Consider the following 16,541-nt stretch of genomic DNA (forward strand, 5'->3'; position numbering starts at 1 on the left):
TTTTCTCTGGTGAAACAGGAACTTCCAGTCATCATATGCTATAAATGCATTAAGATCATGTCCATCATTTGCTGTAACATACCAATAATATTAATTAATAATAATCATAATAATACATTTTATTTGTAAATGCCTTTCAAAGCACCCAAGGACAAATATGTTTCAGTTTCATTCAGAGTTTACATCAGCATTCCAAAAATGTCACCATTTACCGTTCCTCTTTAACACTGACATCCGTAGCCGGATGCTATTAGTTATTTATGAAGACCTGAAGCACAAAAACATCTCTACTAGTAAGCACCTTACAGGAAATGCAGATGAATCAACAAAATAAGAACAAAAGTCATCAGGACCTGTTAAAATATGGAAACTTGTTTCCACCAGTGTAAAAAAAAAAAAAAATCCCAGACAGAGGCAGATATTCTGGGGGTTTCACTCGTTGAATACTTTTGGAGAATAAAAACTGAAGGTGGCAGTAATAAAACACCATAGCTGCCCCTTTCTGTAAAACCTCAAAGACGACGCAGACCCTGGCAATACCAAAATGAAGTTATCAAACATCAGAAGGGGAAAGTATTGTATGAAAACAAGCGGTGGCAACTTAACTGTTACAGAAATTATGGAGACTGGGTTTAGTACATGGCACAGAAAGTATACTGACGTGGCCAGAGAGCGACACAGGAAGGGCAGCAGCATTGTGATACACTACACTGCCGAAAGTATTTTCTTAATCTATAGGGTTTAATATGTCAGCCCACCCTTTGCAGCTATAACAGCTTCAGTTCTTCTGGGAAGGCTTTTCACAAGGTTTAGGAGTGTGTTTCTGGGAATTTTTGACCATTAAGATTAAGATAGTGTTTATTTGTCACATGCACAGTTATACACAGTACAATGCACAGTGAAATGTATTCTTCCAGAAGCACATTTGTGAGGTCAGACACTGATGTTGGACAAGAAGTCCTGGCTCACAGTCTCTGTTCTAATTCTTCATTCCAAAGCTGTTCTACTGGGTCAGGACTCTGTGCAGGCCAGTCAAGTTCTTCCACACCAAACTCATTCATCCATGTCTTTATGGACCTGCTTTGTGCACTGTTCAGTTCAGTCATGTTGGAACAGGAAGGAGTCATCCCCAAACTGTTCCCACAAAGTTGGGAGCATGAAATTGTCCAAAATGTCACGTATGCTGAAGCATTAAGAGTTTCTTTCACTAGCACTAAGGGGATGAGCCCAACTCCTGAAAAACAACCCCACACCATAATCCCCCCTCCACCAAACTTTACACTTGGCACAGTGCAGTCAGACAAGCACCGTTCTCCTGACAACCATCAAACCTAGACTCGTCCACCGGATTGCCAGTTGGGGAATTGTGATTTGTCACTCCAGAGAACACGTCTCCGCTGCTCTAGACCACTGCATCTTATGCTTTACTTTGTGCTTGGTTATTTAAGGCTTGGATGTAGCTGCTCGGCCATGGAAACCCAATTCATGAAGCTCTCTACGCACTGTTCTTGAGCTAATCTGAAGGCCACATAAGTTTGGTGGTCTTTAGCGACTGACTCTGCAGAAAGTCGGTGACCTCTGCGGACTATGTGCCTCAGCATCCGGTGACCCCGCTCTGTGATTTTACGTGGCCTACCACTTTGTGGCTGAGATGCTGTCATTCCAAATCACTTCCACTTTGTTGTAATACCACTAATAGTGGACTTTAATAGTGAGGAAATTTCACGACTGCACTTATTGCACAGGTGGCATCCAATCACGGTACCACGCTGGAATTCACTGAGCTCCTAAGATCGGCCCATTCTTTCACAAATGTTTGTGAAACATGCTTAGGTGCTTGGTTTTATACACTTGTGGCCATGGAAGTGATTGGAACACCTGAATTAAATGATTTGGATGGATGAGTGTATCTCAAAGAAACTGAACTAAGTAAGAAGATCTAGTGGCAGAATGACTAGTCAGTGACATTAAATGACTGGAGAACACTACAGGGGGCGGTAATGCACCATATCATGTCAGCTGCCATTAAGCACCGAAGAAGAAGAAAACGAAGAAGACGACCCTGGCGGTATCCGGTTCCGTCCTGCGCCATTTTGATGAAACAGCGAGGAGACGATCGTCTGGGATCACGGACATGGATTTTATGGATTTACGCTGAAGACTCATTCGGATTCAAAACTGCATTTTCCGTGGCGGGAAGTAACCACGGGCTGAAGAGGAGTCTTTTCGTCCCGCCTGTGGCTGGTGGAGTCTGTCCGGGTTTTTTTTGTTTTTTGTTTTAAGCTGTGGCACCGTTGTCAGCTTAGCAGCGTTAGCTTTTGTTAGGCCTGTTTTCATGTTGTGTTGAGTTGCGTTGGCTAATCTCGAGGTGTCGCATGTTAGCCTTGACATTAGCCTAACGTTTTTACACACGGAGTTTTACGATAGAATAATCTTTCTGAGGGGGGGGGTCCAAAAGCGAGTATAGCGTAAGTCTTGTGGACTGGCTGCGGAACGGTTCGCGCAGTTTTGTGGACTTTTTGTGGAACTCGGTGGTGTTTTGTTCTGAAAAATCTGCAACTGTAGCCAGAAGACAGAACACTACCGCAGGGACTGAGGAAACCCAAGGCCCGCTGCTAGCTGCAGTGCGGCGGTCCCGTCTTTACATCAAGGACAGTTCACGACGGACTCGGCCTAACTTGCATATTTACACTGTGCTGCGTGGACTCTCGTGGATTTGGTGGCACCCTGGTGTATTTTGTTGGACTTTGAAGAACTGAGGAGGCACAAGGCGCCTCTCCATGGCGCTCTGGCCTCACTGCTCCATTATTTTTCATTGGCAGTAATAATGACTGTGTCCTCATCTGCGAGCTCAACCTTTCTCTGTCCAGTGTTTCAGCGAGTATAAAGAAGGTTTACCCATTAAAGTCACCAGATTTAGCCTCCTGTGTTCAGTGTTAACGCTTTTATTTTGTTATACCAGGCCTGTGTTTTTTTTTTCTTTTATGCTTAACTTGATAAGTGCTTAGACCTGTTTTAAAAAAAAAATGTCGTGTGTTCACTATAAGTTTTCTTCCAAACTGGACTACAATACAGTCACTTTCGATGGGCTGCATATCACCCTCAGCGAGCTTAAAAGGCAGATTATGGCCCGGGAGCGACTCAAGGCCACAGACTGCGACCTGCAGATCACCAATGCCCAGACTCGAGAAGGTACGCCACCAGCTGACACTTTATATTAAGGGAGAGAAATCTAATTAGATATTTTGGGAAGACACAGTAGATGATCTCTCTGTATTAGGCATTTGCTGGGACAATATAAAAGCAAGACTTCTGTGATGGAATATGTACAAATGCATTGGGATGTATGCCTTCAGGGCACCAACAAAGGACTTTTTCCTAAATAATGGATGGACTAGATGTCTTATGTGATCTTTAATAAATCACAAAATTGGGTCTATAGAAAATGTATACACATTTCTGTAATATTAAAAAAATTGACTTTTTCCTATTTAGTGATATCCTAGAATCTGCTTTTTAATTATGTTCCAAACAAATTCTTCATATTTTAAGTCTTGGCAATTCCAAATGAATAGCGAATTCCCAGACTGATATTATAGAAACAACTTGTTCCTATTAAAAAAGTAATGATTTGAATTCTGTATCTTTTTTCCTGAATTGAGATTGCATAAATATTTTGTGTTCTGCATGTTTTTCTAATCTGTGTTGTTTTTTTTGTTTTTTTACAGAATACACAGATGATGAAGCCCACATCCCTAAACACTCATCAGTGATCGTCCGCCGCACCCCGATTGGTGGAGTAAAGCCTGCTGGCAGGACGTTCATTGTGTATGTTTACATAAAATGCAAAATTAATACCTGAATTAAGACTACAGTGTAGTCACCAGTGGATTTTAAATGACAGAGTAATCAGAGGTTATGTCTGATTTTTCTCTTTTTGGTATAGCTCACATGTCTTTCTGTACAATTGTAGTGAAAAACTTGATCCTGTGGTTGACTGTCGAGTTTTGTCAGGAACTGATTGCTTCTTTCTGTTTCCACAGAGATCGTTCTGACACAGCTGTGGTGGGATCTTCTAGACCCGTATGTAAAACAAACCCAAAAACAACACTCTCACTTCCTCACCCCTCTGTCTCTCTTTCGCCCCCTCCCCCCCTTTCTGGCTTTAGTCACCTTTCTCAAGAACATCCTGTCAACAATGATCAAGTTGTATCTTCTGTTCACTGTGTGTTCGCTACATCTGTGTTGAGATCTCGACCTCTATGTGTTATTTAATGTCTTTTTTTGGGGAGGGTTGCTTGGAGTCACTAAGGTTAAAACAGTTTGTTGTTTCTCTCTAAAAACCCTGGTTTTCTGCCTTTATTTTGAAATGAACAAATTAAAGTACACTGTATGAATGAGATGAGGTTACTAAGAGAAACAACAGATTAGCCACCATGTTCTTGTAATGCTCTGAACTGAAACTGTTAATAATTTAAACTGTTAATGACTGTATTTCATAATGAAATGGTTATGTAGCCTGTTTCATGCCAGACAAATGTATTTTGAAGGGGTTTGTAAAAGGAAATATGGTATTTTTGTAATCAGAATACATTGTCATTTATTTTCTGTGAAAATATTTTGTGGTTTATAAACCCAAAGAAGAAAAAAGTGGCTGGGATTGATTGTGATTAACTTATCTTCCAAGTGAGTGGAATAGATTTTCCACTGATTTTTATTTTTTACGCATAACCTGCTAAACATAAACATTTCAGATATTTTAAGTAAAATCTTATGTCATTTGTTTTGTCTTGTACAATTTCATCATGAAGCTGTTCTGTTCTGCATTGAGTATGGACTGCACATAACCCGTAAACTCTGAAGGCTCGCATTTACATTGCTATGCTGAGATACACTGAGTAGTCAGATTCCCAAGTGGCTGTTTTGCAAGGAAATGGGTACCAGTTCAAAGTGTTTCTTTTACAAAACTCTGGTTTGGGTGATCATTAAGCTAGATCACAAAGTACTAAGACACAGTATCAGTAAATATCCTTGTTAATCTCTGGAGGCCTTCCATGGTTGCTGCAGTGCAAAGTATACTGGTGTGGTGTGTCCTGTAAGCTGCAGACCCTGTCAATAAAGTTGAGTGGTTCAGTGTCAGAACCACTTGCACCAGATCCCTGTGTGTTCCCTCCACAGCTTTCTGCAATACCCAGTGTTTCCTCTGAGCCTTGCTTGTCATGATGGATATCCCATGCTGCTGGCCTTTTTTTTTTTTTTTTTTTTTTTTGTTTGTTTACTAACAACGTACCTTTTCTATTTAAGAAAGGAGGGGGGGGGGGATAGGCTGATCTTTGTGGGTGTAAAATCAGAGTTTTTGTCCATGCTTGTCAGAGCCATCCCTCCTCTTGCTTTTGTGGGTAAAGGGAACAGGGTGAGCGAACAAGTGATAGCAGCCGTTACGTTCGTCTTTTCTTTCATCAGGCACACCCCCCCCCCCCCCCCCAAAAAAAAAAAAGAAAGATCTCTACACTTGTGTCTTATCAGCTCTATGAATTTGACAGTTTACAGTGTCTGCATTTTCTTGAACAGGTTGGCAGCACTCCTTGCTAGCTCATTAGTTTATAGAGAACATTCTTGAACTTTTTGATGAGTTTTTAACATTCGTGACTACTTCGTTTGACAAGCTGGTGCAAAAACTTAAATCACTGTGCGCTAGTGAGGGGAAACTGCATACTTGTCAAGTATTCCTTCGAGAAAATTGCCCTCTGCTACCCATTACAGAAGAAGCTTTGGGATATAGGATTTAGAGGGATGTTGTGGTAGTATCTGCTGATAAAACACATCAAGCCTCTCTCAAGTATTTGGGCTTAAGTAGAAGCTGTTGGACATTACCATAGTTAAAGGCTTGGAATATAAGCAGGTGTAGACTGGTGTATATACTGAAGAACAGAGTAAAAGTAGATGGTTTTATAATTTTTGATTTGTCATAAGTTCTTAAACATGCGACTAAATGCACAATCTTAATTTGTGTTGGACATGTAGTATTTTTGTCGCCTCATGAAGGGAATAGACGTTACATTCAGTATGGATTTTGTTTAAGGACAAAATGTATTGCATTGCTATGTTTGAGTATTTCTATTTTACTCTATCCCCCAAAGATCTCATCTGTGTTTAAAAAAAAAAAAAAAAAAAAAAAAAAGCTCTGAAAAGACACAAGCTTAGAAGAGGCTTTCACAGCATTAGCTCTTTCTGGATTTTGCTGAATTCTTAGCACAATCAGAGGAGTTAACATGGCACGCACGACTTGTAATCCGTGTCTTGATTTTTAAATTGCCACTCTTGTATACGTTCATTATGTCACGCACTCTGAGTACTCAGCAAAGGTGCTAATTTTGTTTGAAGATCCAAATGGAGGCTCTAAGGGATTGGTCACAGATGTGGTGGGGAATTTGTCTGGGCTCTTATCTTCCAGTGTTTGTCTATTAGAAATTATGTTAATACCTTTAATATATGTACTCTGATTCTCCTGCAGACGGATTCTTCTCCTTCGTTGTCACTCGCCCAACTTGCCAAGGTACTGTTTCTGTATATGGTTGCTATAGCGCCAGAAAAGTTATTTTTATTTATTTATTTTTGTTTTTGGGGTTGGGTGCTTTTTGTGTGTGTTTCCTTGAGGGGTGGACATCGTTCTCTCTTATTTCTCTTCTCCATCGTGTTTTAGACTGCTAACCTGGTTGACGCAAATGCATCTGAGGAGGACAAGATCAAAGCCATGATGACTCAGTCGAACCATGAATATGATCCAATACAGTTAGTATATACTCACCATACTCGAGCATCTGATTAAAGTTGGATAAAAGCCTGTAATATGTACTCAAAGTTATTGTCTAGCTGAACATGGGTTTAAATTGTCCCCAGTTACTCCAAGAAGGCAGTTGGACCGCCACCTGCTCACTACACCTGCTTTCGTTGCGGAAAGGCCGGTCACTACATTCGGCAGTGCCCCATGCTGATGGTAATTATCAGTATTGTTTGGTGTTTATTGTCTGTGTTGTGATATTTTATGTTGCTGTGTTACTTCTAAGAAAGTAACCATGTTCACTTCTTGGATAATGTTAATTTTGTTCACTTTTTACTTTGAGGTTCAGGATAAAAGTGTGGATGGTCCCAAGCCAGTACGAATTAGTAAGGGCATACCGCAGAGCTTTATGGTGAAAGCAGAGCCGGGTGCCAAGGGAGCCATGTTAACCAGCACTGGAGAATATGCCATACCTGCTATAGATGCGTACGTGTCAACCACTGACATACACAAATGCATGCTTTTTCATAAACACTTGATAGCACATTATGTCTTAATGTCTCTTAAGGAGTAATTCCAAATTGCTGCAGCTTTTTTTTTTTTTGTTTTGTTAGTAAAATGCTCTCTTTCAACAAAAAAAAAAAATCAAATCCTCATCTGTGTTAACAGGGAGGCGTATGCCCAAGGAAAGAAGGAGCGCCCTCCATTTGTTCCACATGACCAGTCGTCATCTGAGGATGACAATGACCCAATCCCTGATGAGCTCCTGTGTCCAATCTGCAATGACCTGATGACCGACGCCGTGGTCATACCCTGCTGTGGAAACAGCTACTGCGATGAGTGTGAGTGCTCAAAATGTAGAAAATAAATTGTTAAATGTATGAAGATCTTAAGGTAATGTTCTGTTTATCAGACATGTATTTATTTATTGGTAAATTGGAGCTGTTGTCTAAATGAGACCATTTGTTTTCAGGTATTAGGACTGCCCTGCTGGACTCAGAAGAGCACGTCTGCTTCACATGCAAACAGTCAGATGTTTCACCTGATAACCTCATTGCCAACAAGTTTCTTCGACAGGTAGCCCTTTCAAATGCTTGCAATCTGATGTGATATTGGGTTAATTTTACTGTTTTTAAAGGGGTGAATTGTGTATTTGCCTTTTATGTAGGCTGTAAACAACTTTAAGAACGAGACAGGATACACCAAACATGGGCGCAAGCAAACCCAGCACACAGCCCCACCTCCACCGAGACCACAGCTGGTCAGGCCTCTGCACTCGAGACAGCAGGACCCGCTGCTGGCTAATGTCACTCAGCCTCCTTCTACAAGTGTACCAGCCACCGTGCCCCCTCAAGCACAGGCCCCACCCACCTCACAGGCCCCAGCCAACACACCTGCTCCTTCTGCTCCTGTTCCTGCAGCTCCTGCTGATTCTACTCCTCCTCCTGCTGCTCCTGCTGCTCCTGTTCCTGCTGCTGCTGCTTCTACTTCTGCTGTTGAGGAAAAAGAAGCTTCACCTGTCCCTGCGCCTGTTGTTGAGCGCCGTTCTCCTATGCACGCCACCAACCAGGGTGAACCACCCCCACCAGGGTAAGCCTAGAGATTCCACATACCACGATAAAAATGCATATTCACTTCAGAGAGTCCTTTTTGCCAAACAGTGTCTGTTTATGTTTCAGTGAGGCAGGTCCAGAACCTAAAGGGACAACAGATTCATCCAGAACCTCAGAAAGTAGATCGCAGGTGGGTCCATCCTCAGCTGAATAGTGGTTTGTTGGTTTAACCTCTCACTAACTTTTTAGGTGGTTACTCAAGAAAACAAAAGCTGCTCATGATGGTAACTTGTTTTTTTTTTTTTTTTTTCCCTCTTCCTTTTCACCACAATTTCTCCCACAGAGCTACAGTTTACCAGTAATTAGCCACCTGCCACCTACAAGGCCGCCTCATCAGTCAGGTCAGTCGATCAGTGTATTAATGTAAGGAGATTTAATGAGCTTTAAAGGGAAAGACTAACAGCCCCCTCTCTGCTCTTTTAGGTCACCATTCACGGACTAACCACTCTCACAGAGGAGCAGCAGGAGGAGGAGGAGGAGGAGGCGGCAGCAGACAGTGGTAAAGCCTGCCTGTGATCTATGAACTGAAATGTTTATAATGTAATGTCAGTTTCGTAAAGTCCTTTTTGTACCTCTTTATACCAGGTTCAGAACTAGAGGAGAGCACCCCTCCAGTCGTCTGCAGACAGCTCCACCTCCTGCACCTACTCCTCAGGTGTACCCAGCTCCAGCTCTGTATCCACCACCACCGCAGCCCTACCCCCCTCCGTACACCACTGGGCCTGGCCTTATTCCTCCACCTGCTATCAGTTACCAGCCACAGCCTGTGTATCCCCCTGGACCATCAGTTCTCACCCCCCCCTGGGTTGCTCCTGGTGCCCAGCCCCCTCTAGTCCCTCTTCCACAGGCCCTCCCTCAGCCGCCCCTTTCTAAGGAAGACTTCTATAGGCCAAGGCATCACCGACAGGACAAGTGAGTGGGGTTTTTTTTGTTTTGTTTTAGGGGTCTAAACAACAGACTTTGGTAGCGCATGTGAAAACCATGTAGTACCAGACAAAACTGAGGGTTGGAATTATAAACAATTGAGATTTCATTTTTGGGATTCACCCCTGGAGATGGCTTGAAAATTTTCTTTTTGTCTGTGTCCACAGGGTTACCTCCAAACTGGATGAATTCACTAAAGACTTCCACAAAGAACTTATGAAGTACAGAAATGCACCGAAGAGAAGACGACGGTCTTATTCCAGGTAATCATTACAATATTACATAAATTACATATGTATGAACCTTCAAGGCATTTACTTCTTTTTTGGTAAAGTCTGCTTTCTTTTACTTAATTCAGTGTTTTGTTTTTTTTTTTTTTTTGTTCCCTCACACCCAAACTCTTTTCTCCCAGGTCCAGGTCATACAGTCGCTCTCCATTCAGCCGCTCTCCTTACTCACGCTCTAGGTCCAGATCCAGATCTAGATCCAGATCAAGATCCAGGTCTTACTCTTATTCACCCAGTCGATCCCGCTCCCGTTCACGTTCCCATGGCCGTTCTTATCCCCGCTCCCCTTATTCCAGGCGCAATGGACGTAGTTATGGACGCTCACGGACAAGGTCCCGATCCCGTTCGAGGTCTTATGGGTACCGTCGCTCTGGCTCACCACGATCTCCTCCATCCTACCGGGGAGGAGGCTGGGAGGGGCCAGAAGGACCCTACAGATCTAGGTCACGATCTCGCTCGCCTGGGGGCTACCGGAGCCGCAGCCCTGGGGGACGAAAGCTACCTCCTCGGGAGCTACCACCATACGAACTGAAGGGTCCGAGTCCTGGAGGCCCTGAGCGCTTTGAACGGGAAAGGCGCCAGTGGGAAAAGGAGTATGCAGACTGGTACAACAAGTACTATAAAGACTATGACAGCCAACATCCTTCATTGCCTCACAGAGGTCATGGCAGCAGAGACAGAGACAGGGACAGATTGTCCCCTTTATCCAGAGATTACTCACCCCAGGGGAGAGGGAGAAGAGGGAGAGAAGAGAGGGCTGGTCCACCTCACCATCCCCCATCCTCTTCCTCATCAGGGACAAAATCCAGTACAAAAGTCCTCAAAACAAAGAAACTAAAAAAGAAGAGGGCTGGAGAGGAACCAGAGGCGTCACAACAGCCAGTGGACCGAGGTGATGCTACTCCTGTCAGAGATGAACCCATGGATGATGTACATTCACACACAAAAACGCCTCCCATCTCTTCGAGGCCTACGGTTAATGCTGCATCCTCTAAAGCGCCGGCCTCTAAGAGCACTGCTTCAACTGTTAAACCTTCAACCAAGTCGACATCAAAGACTCAAGCTGATAAAACAAAGAAGGAGAAGATTCAGAAGGTAAAACCTAAAGTAAAGACAGAGGCGGTGAAGGTGAAGCCAGACAAAGTGAAGAGAAAGACTGGAGAAGGAGTTTTGACTAAAAAGAGAGACCCTTCATCATCATCCTCCTCCTCAGCTGCTAAACCTTTAAGGAGTGTTAAAGCCAAACCAGAAGATGCCCACAACTCAACTACCTCTAAAAAGGAAAAGGGTAAAAGCTCTGTTGTGAGGCCTTCCCTTGCGAAGACCCCTCCACTCTCCTCGCATAACCAACCTCTACCTCACCCCCCACTTCATGATGGCCCCCGATCCAGCCATGACATGCGGGGAAGAAAAAATCTTCCACAGGGTGGTGGACTCCTTCCTCACCCCCATCAACACGGACTCCCACTCCTCCACCGACCCTCATCCCCTGTGGACAGTCGGAGGAGAATGGGAGAGGAGGGTCGCTCTTTACTTGGACCTCCTCCTGGAAAGCTGAGGAGACTAGATGGCCTAGGGGGTGGAGTGGATGTCATGTCCCACTCACATTTGTCTCATCAGTCCCCACTCCACAGACTCCCGCCAACTTCTGACAGGCCTGGTATTCTTCCCCATCCAGGGAGCCGTGAGCTTGGCCGGGGAGATGCAGATCGAGGAGCTATTAGACCACTAATGGACCTTCAGGTGAGTCTTTTGCTTTATTACTCCTCAGAAACTTTGTCAAAATAACATTTTTTACTAATTCCTCCTAATTTAACATTTATTTTGTAACTCTCTGTTTTTGAATGTGCAGGTTAAGCCAGTGAGAATAATCAAGTTGAACAGAGATATGGGGAGGAGAGGCAGCACAGAAACAGCGACCTTGGACGAACCTCCATCTAGTCATGAAAAGAATACCTCCACCTCAGATCGATCAGCTGCTGCTAGCATCTCTGAAGGAGACCGGCCCACTGGTACAGCAGAAGGAGCTAGAAGAAAAGAGCAATCTGCATCTGTGGAGAGGGGAGTCTCCAGAGAGAGACCAGGCAGTGCTGGAGAGGGGCAACGCATCTCAGACAGAGAGCAAGACAGGAGCTCTGGAATGGACAGAGAGCGAGAGAGATCTGGTTCAGACAGAGACAGAAGTCAGGGGTCTGACAGAGACAAGGACAGGGTCTCCGGGTCAGGCTCGCAAAAAGCAGTCTCATTGGAGAGGAACTCGGAGGGAGAGAGAGCATCAAGAACAGAACGAAAAAACCCCAGTAGTGCAAGTGGGGGAGGGAGATCTGTCAGTCTGGACAAAATGACCATTGGAGAGAAGTCTGCCATCACGAAGAGACAGGCAGATCATCAGGAGAAGCCAAGAGCATCCTCTAAGGAGAGGGGAGAGGGGTCAGAAAGAGCTGTTAAATCCGACAGGTTACTGCATTTGCTTTTCTGCTGTTCCTTATACATGACTGAAAGAGAGGATGATACAGTTGCTCTGTCTGTAAACACAGTTGTTAATAGTTGTAATTATATTCTCTAATTACCCAGGAGTGCGTCCAAGGACAGATCGGAGAGGAGTGTTCCCTCAGGAGAGAAACCAGCTGCTGCTCGCAGAGAAGGTAATTTGAAGCACGATTCGAGTGCGGCAGGAAATGATAACTTTGATTTTGTGTTGTGCTGTCTAATTAAACATTCATTGAACCTGTCCTCCTTCCTCCCACCCTCCTTGACAGCGGTCAAAGATGGTCAGGAGGCTGCTGTGAAGAGCAAACCCAGGATCAGTCGAAAGGCTCTGACAAACCACCCTACAACCTCTAAGTGAGTGTCTCCCCCCCCTTATAGAGCCTTTAATTTTTAACTTCAAAATAATATAATATAGTTTAGTTACTTAATATTCTACATTTCATTTATGTTTGTGATGTTTCTTGCTTCAAGCCATATTTCCATTAGGATGGCACAAGAATTTAAGTTCTTTATAGCTTTTCTGTTAGTGCTTCATTAGCAATAGAAGATGAGTTTGAAAACCTAATCAGCCTACAGTTGTATTTTGGATGGCTATGAAAACTCATTATTTTTAGTTGTGCTAAACCAAAACAATGAGTTCAGTGCAACAGTGAAATTATCATTGAATTAAATGACTTGTGTAATCTCACGTAGGTTCAGTTTTTTAAGCTTTGTTCTTAGGCAGAATATATTAAATGTACTAGGATTTGGGCCGATTTATCGACGGGTTTTCGCCGTGTTTTAAAATTTTGTAGACGTGCATTAATTGACGCTAAAGAAACTGTAGAGTAATTGTTGCAGCTCAAGCTTTGTAGAAAAGTGTTTCTCAAAGAAAATGGCATTGTTGCTTAAACTCCGCTATCCTATCTGCATGTATTGAAATGTTCACGTTATTCCAAATACCTGCTCACTGTGCTTGATTGTATATAATCACTAGAGTCTCTGAGTCACTCAAAGTGTCTTTTCCTCAATGACAGGTTGACTCAAGAAACAAAGCAGGACTCAGAGAAAGACCAGAAGAATTTGTCTTCAAAACCTGCAGAACAGCCCCCGTCGAGCCCCATAAACACCCGTGCACGCAGCCCAAGCGTGAGTCCAGTGCTTTGCCCGGCCAGGGAGGAGCCGCTCATTCAGCCTCCTCCACGCTCCAAGTGGGAGAGGGAGGATGATGAAGAAGGCCAGGAAAACGAGCTTAGTGTAACCAAGGAGCCCTCCCCGGTGCCGCAGAGGCCTCGAGGCAGAGAGGTGCAGCAGGAAGCACCTAAGCCTATTAGGACTGAAACCTGGGATGCTACAAGAGAAGAGAGGAAAGGAGCAGTGAAGGAAGAGAAGAAGGGAAGAGCCACAAGAGAAGAGGGTAAGGGTGGTAGGACAGGCCTGGCAAATTTAGATAAATCGACCAAAATAAAAACAGTGAGGGAAGAGGGAAGGGGGTTAAGAGAAGAAGGAAGAGCTGCTGCAAGAGAAGAGGAGCGAAGAGGTGGAGCAAGAGAGGAGGGGCGAATAGTGACAGGGAAGGAGGAGAGAGCAGCAGAAGTCAGAGGCGGAGGAGGACGAGAGGAAAGTCGTGGCCCTGAGCCCAGGAGACAGCGCTTGTGTTCCGACCTTGGCCGTGAGACAGACGAGGCCGCCTTTGTGCCCGACTACAGCGAAGGCGAGGGCTCAGAACCAGAGAGGGGGAGGAGCGGCAGCCCCAGTCTGTCCCTCAGCCAACCCTCCCACAGCCCCACCCCAAGCAACCACAGTGGCTCAGGCACCACTGCAGGAGACAAGAAGAAGAAGAAACACAAGAAACATAAAAAACACAAAAAGCACAAGAAACACAGCAGCCAGGACAAAGAGGGAGAGCACAAGGTACACAAGCACAAACACAAGAAGAAGAAACATAAAAAGAGCAAAGACAAAGATGAGGAGGAGGATGAAGAGAGCAGAGAAAAAGGCTCCTCGCTAACAGAGGCTTAACTCAAAGCAGCAAGGAGATCAGAACATGGAAATGACAGCTAACACTGGCATCCTGCTACAAGGAAATGGATAAATGTTGGAGAGCTGTCTGGCTGTTCTGATGCTTAACGTCTCTGCAGGTCTCCAAACACACGTGGTACCTTGTTCTTGTAATGCAGCTTTACGACAGCTGCTGCGGTCTTTAATATTCAATGTGAACGTCTTTGCAGACTCTGGGCCAGGAGAAACTGGGGAGCAGTGCTGTGCTGCACTGTTGTCAAACTAAAGCTGCAGGATGTGGTGATAAGAACTGATCACAGCAATGGATCTGAATGCTATAAATAACACACTGTGCTCAGGGATGTGATTTTTTTTTTTTTTTTTTTTCTCTCTCTCAGCAGAGGGGGAATTGCAGCTTCTCTGCCTCTGATTCATTTGTAAATAGAGATCAACTCTTGCTTCACATAATAAATTCTCCTCAGTTTGCTTTGCTCACATCCCCGTGTGCTGTGCAGTACTTAAATGTTGAATAACCTTCACTGCTTTGAGGGTCGTCTTTTTGAGAACGTTGCAAGCAGTTTTGCACATTTTAGCTCATTAACCGCAAATTGTATACACCATTATTTGTAAATTTCAGCATTGATCATTTTAAGGCAACTGTTGGTTTAGTTCATGCCAGTACAGTGTGTGGGGTTTTTTTCTTTTGTAATGAGTAATTTATAACACAGACAACAAAATGTTTGAGGAAAACTAAGTAAAGTTAACTTTATGCCAGTTGATTTTTCTTATTGAACGTAACATGAAATCTAGTAGCTACCTGGTAAGTTATGAAAATCTCTGGAAAATTGTGATTAATGGGCTAAAATAGAAATTCATTAGTATGGTTCTTGAAGATAAAGCAGACTTATGCATTCATGTTACACTGGATTGTGTGAGATGGTTATTATACTGGCAAATCAGTCTGCATGTTTTGTTCCAAAGGTGCACTAGCTATCCCATTGTCAGTGAGTGAATGTGTGTGTGCTGTTGCAGAAATGAAATGTGGTGGAAGTTGAACAAATTGGAGGACACTGCTTCTTACAAATGAGCTTAGTTTTTTTGTTTTTTTAATTAAAATGCTTCAATCTCATGAAAATGTTTTTTTTTTCTTGATTCTTGGGTGTTATGCACTACACACAACTTCACAAATGAAGATATGCACAATTTAGACACTTCAGTTTAAGTGCAACATTTAATTGCGCTTTAAAGGTGTTTGTGTTAGATGTTTAGTATTCAAGAGACCAGAACATTCTAGTTAAGTCTTTAGAAATAATTTCTGAAACATCAGTGGGGTGGTGCAGGTTCGAACTGTTTGCTCACAGGAAGAAGGTTCTGCCTTTGAGCCTTCATTGCTACAGCCTTCATGTGTGGAGTTTGCATGCTACCTGTTTGTTCCAGGTGGTGTGGTGGTTTGGCCAGGGTGTACTGTGCCTCATCCTATGAATGCAAACTAAGCCCCAAACTGGTGCTTAAGATGGATTATATTATAGACAAAAATGAACAAGGTTAACCACTGTAAAGGGTACGAGGTACATTATATTGCCAAAAGGATTCACTCATCTACCTTAACACACGTGAACTTGAGTGGCATCCCATTCTTAACCCATAGGGTTTAATATGATGTTGGCCCACCCTCTGCATCTATAACGGCTTCAACTCTTCAGGGAAGGCTTTCCACAAGGTTTAGGAGTGTTTATGGGAGACTATTCTTCCAGAAGCACATTTATGAGATCACACTGATGAAGTCCTGGCTAATTCATCCCAAAGGTGTTCTATCAGGTTGAGGTCAGGACTCTGTGCAGGCCAGTCAAGTTCTTCCACACCAAACTGGCTCGTCCATGTCTTTATGGTCCTTGCTTTGTGCGCTGATGTGCAGTCATGTTGGAACAGAAAGGGGTCATCCCCAAACTGTTCCCACAAAGTTAGGAGCATGAAATTGTCCAAAATGTCTTGGTATGCTGAAGCATTAAGAGTTCCTTTCACTGGAACTAAGGGGGCCAAGCCCAACTCCTAAAAACAACCCCACACCATAATCCCCCCTCCAACAAACTTTACACTTGGCACAGTGCAGTCAGAGAAACACCATTCTCCTGGCAACCGCCAAACCCAGATTCTTCCATCAGATTGCCAGATGGGGAAGTGTGATTTTTCACTCCAGAGAACACACGTTTGCTGCTCTACAGTCCAGTGGCTGTGTGGCTTTACACCAATGCACCCAACACTTTGCATTGTGCTTGGTGATGTAAGGCTTGGATGCAGCTGCTCAGCCATGGAAACCCATTCCATGAAGCTCTCTACACACTGTTCTTGAGCTAATCTGAAGGCCACATAAAATCTGGAGGTCTGTAGGGACTGACTGCAGAAAGTTGGTCTGGTAGATCAGCAACTTATGATGACCAGCCTGTCCAGTGCCGAAAACATTCAAAG

The 16,541-nt window shown here is 43.8% G+C and overlaps 1 protein-coding gene and 1 pseudogene across 1 annotated transcript; both read left to right on the top strand.

Moving 5' to 3' along the window:
* The first annotated feature begins 2,085 nt into the window (after positions 1-2,085).
* Positions 2,086-5,242, top strand: LOC115790171 (E3 ubiquitin-protein ligase RBBP6-like; annotated as a pseudogene).
* A 120-nt stretch (positions 5,243-5,362) lies between these two features.
* LOC115784670 (E3 ubiquitin-protein ligase RBBP6-like) lies at positions 5,363-15,204 on the top strand. Its single transcript, XM_030736023.1, has 17 exons — positions 5,363-5,413; positions 6,515-6,556; positions 6,704-6,792; positions 6,901-6,997; positions 7,131-7,267; positions 7,451-7,623; positions 7,755-7,858; positions 7,950-8,042; positions 8,111-8,196; positions 8,879-8,893; positions 8,980-9,306; positions 9,486-9,581; positions 9,731-11,348; positions 11,458-12,062; positions 12,180-12,250; positions 12,365-12,449; positions 13,112-15,204. Exons 1-17 carry the CDS (start codon positions 5,363-5,365, stop codon positions 14,094-14,096), a joined length of 4,674 nt encoding a protein of 1,557 aa, XP_030591883.1. The 3' UTR covers positions 14,097-15,204.
* Positions 15,205-16,541: the final 1,337 nt, after the last annotated feature.

Source organism: Archocentrus centrarchus, chromosome 1 (assembly GCF_007364275.1).
Source record: "Archocentrus centrarchus isolate MPI-CPG fArcCen1 chromosome 1, fArcCen1, whole genome shotgun sequence".
In the NCBI taxonomy this organism is placed as follows: Eukaryota; Metazoa; Chordata; class Actinopteri; order Cichliformes; family Cichlidae; genus Archocentrus; species Archocentrus centrarchus.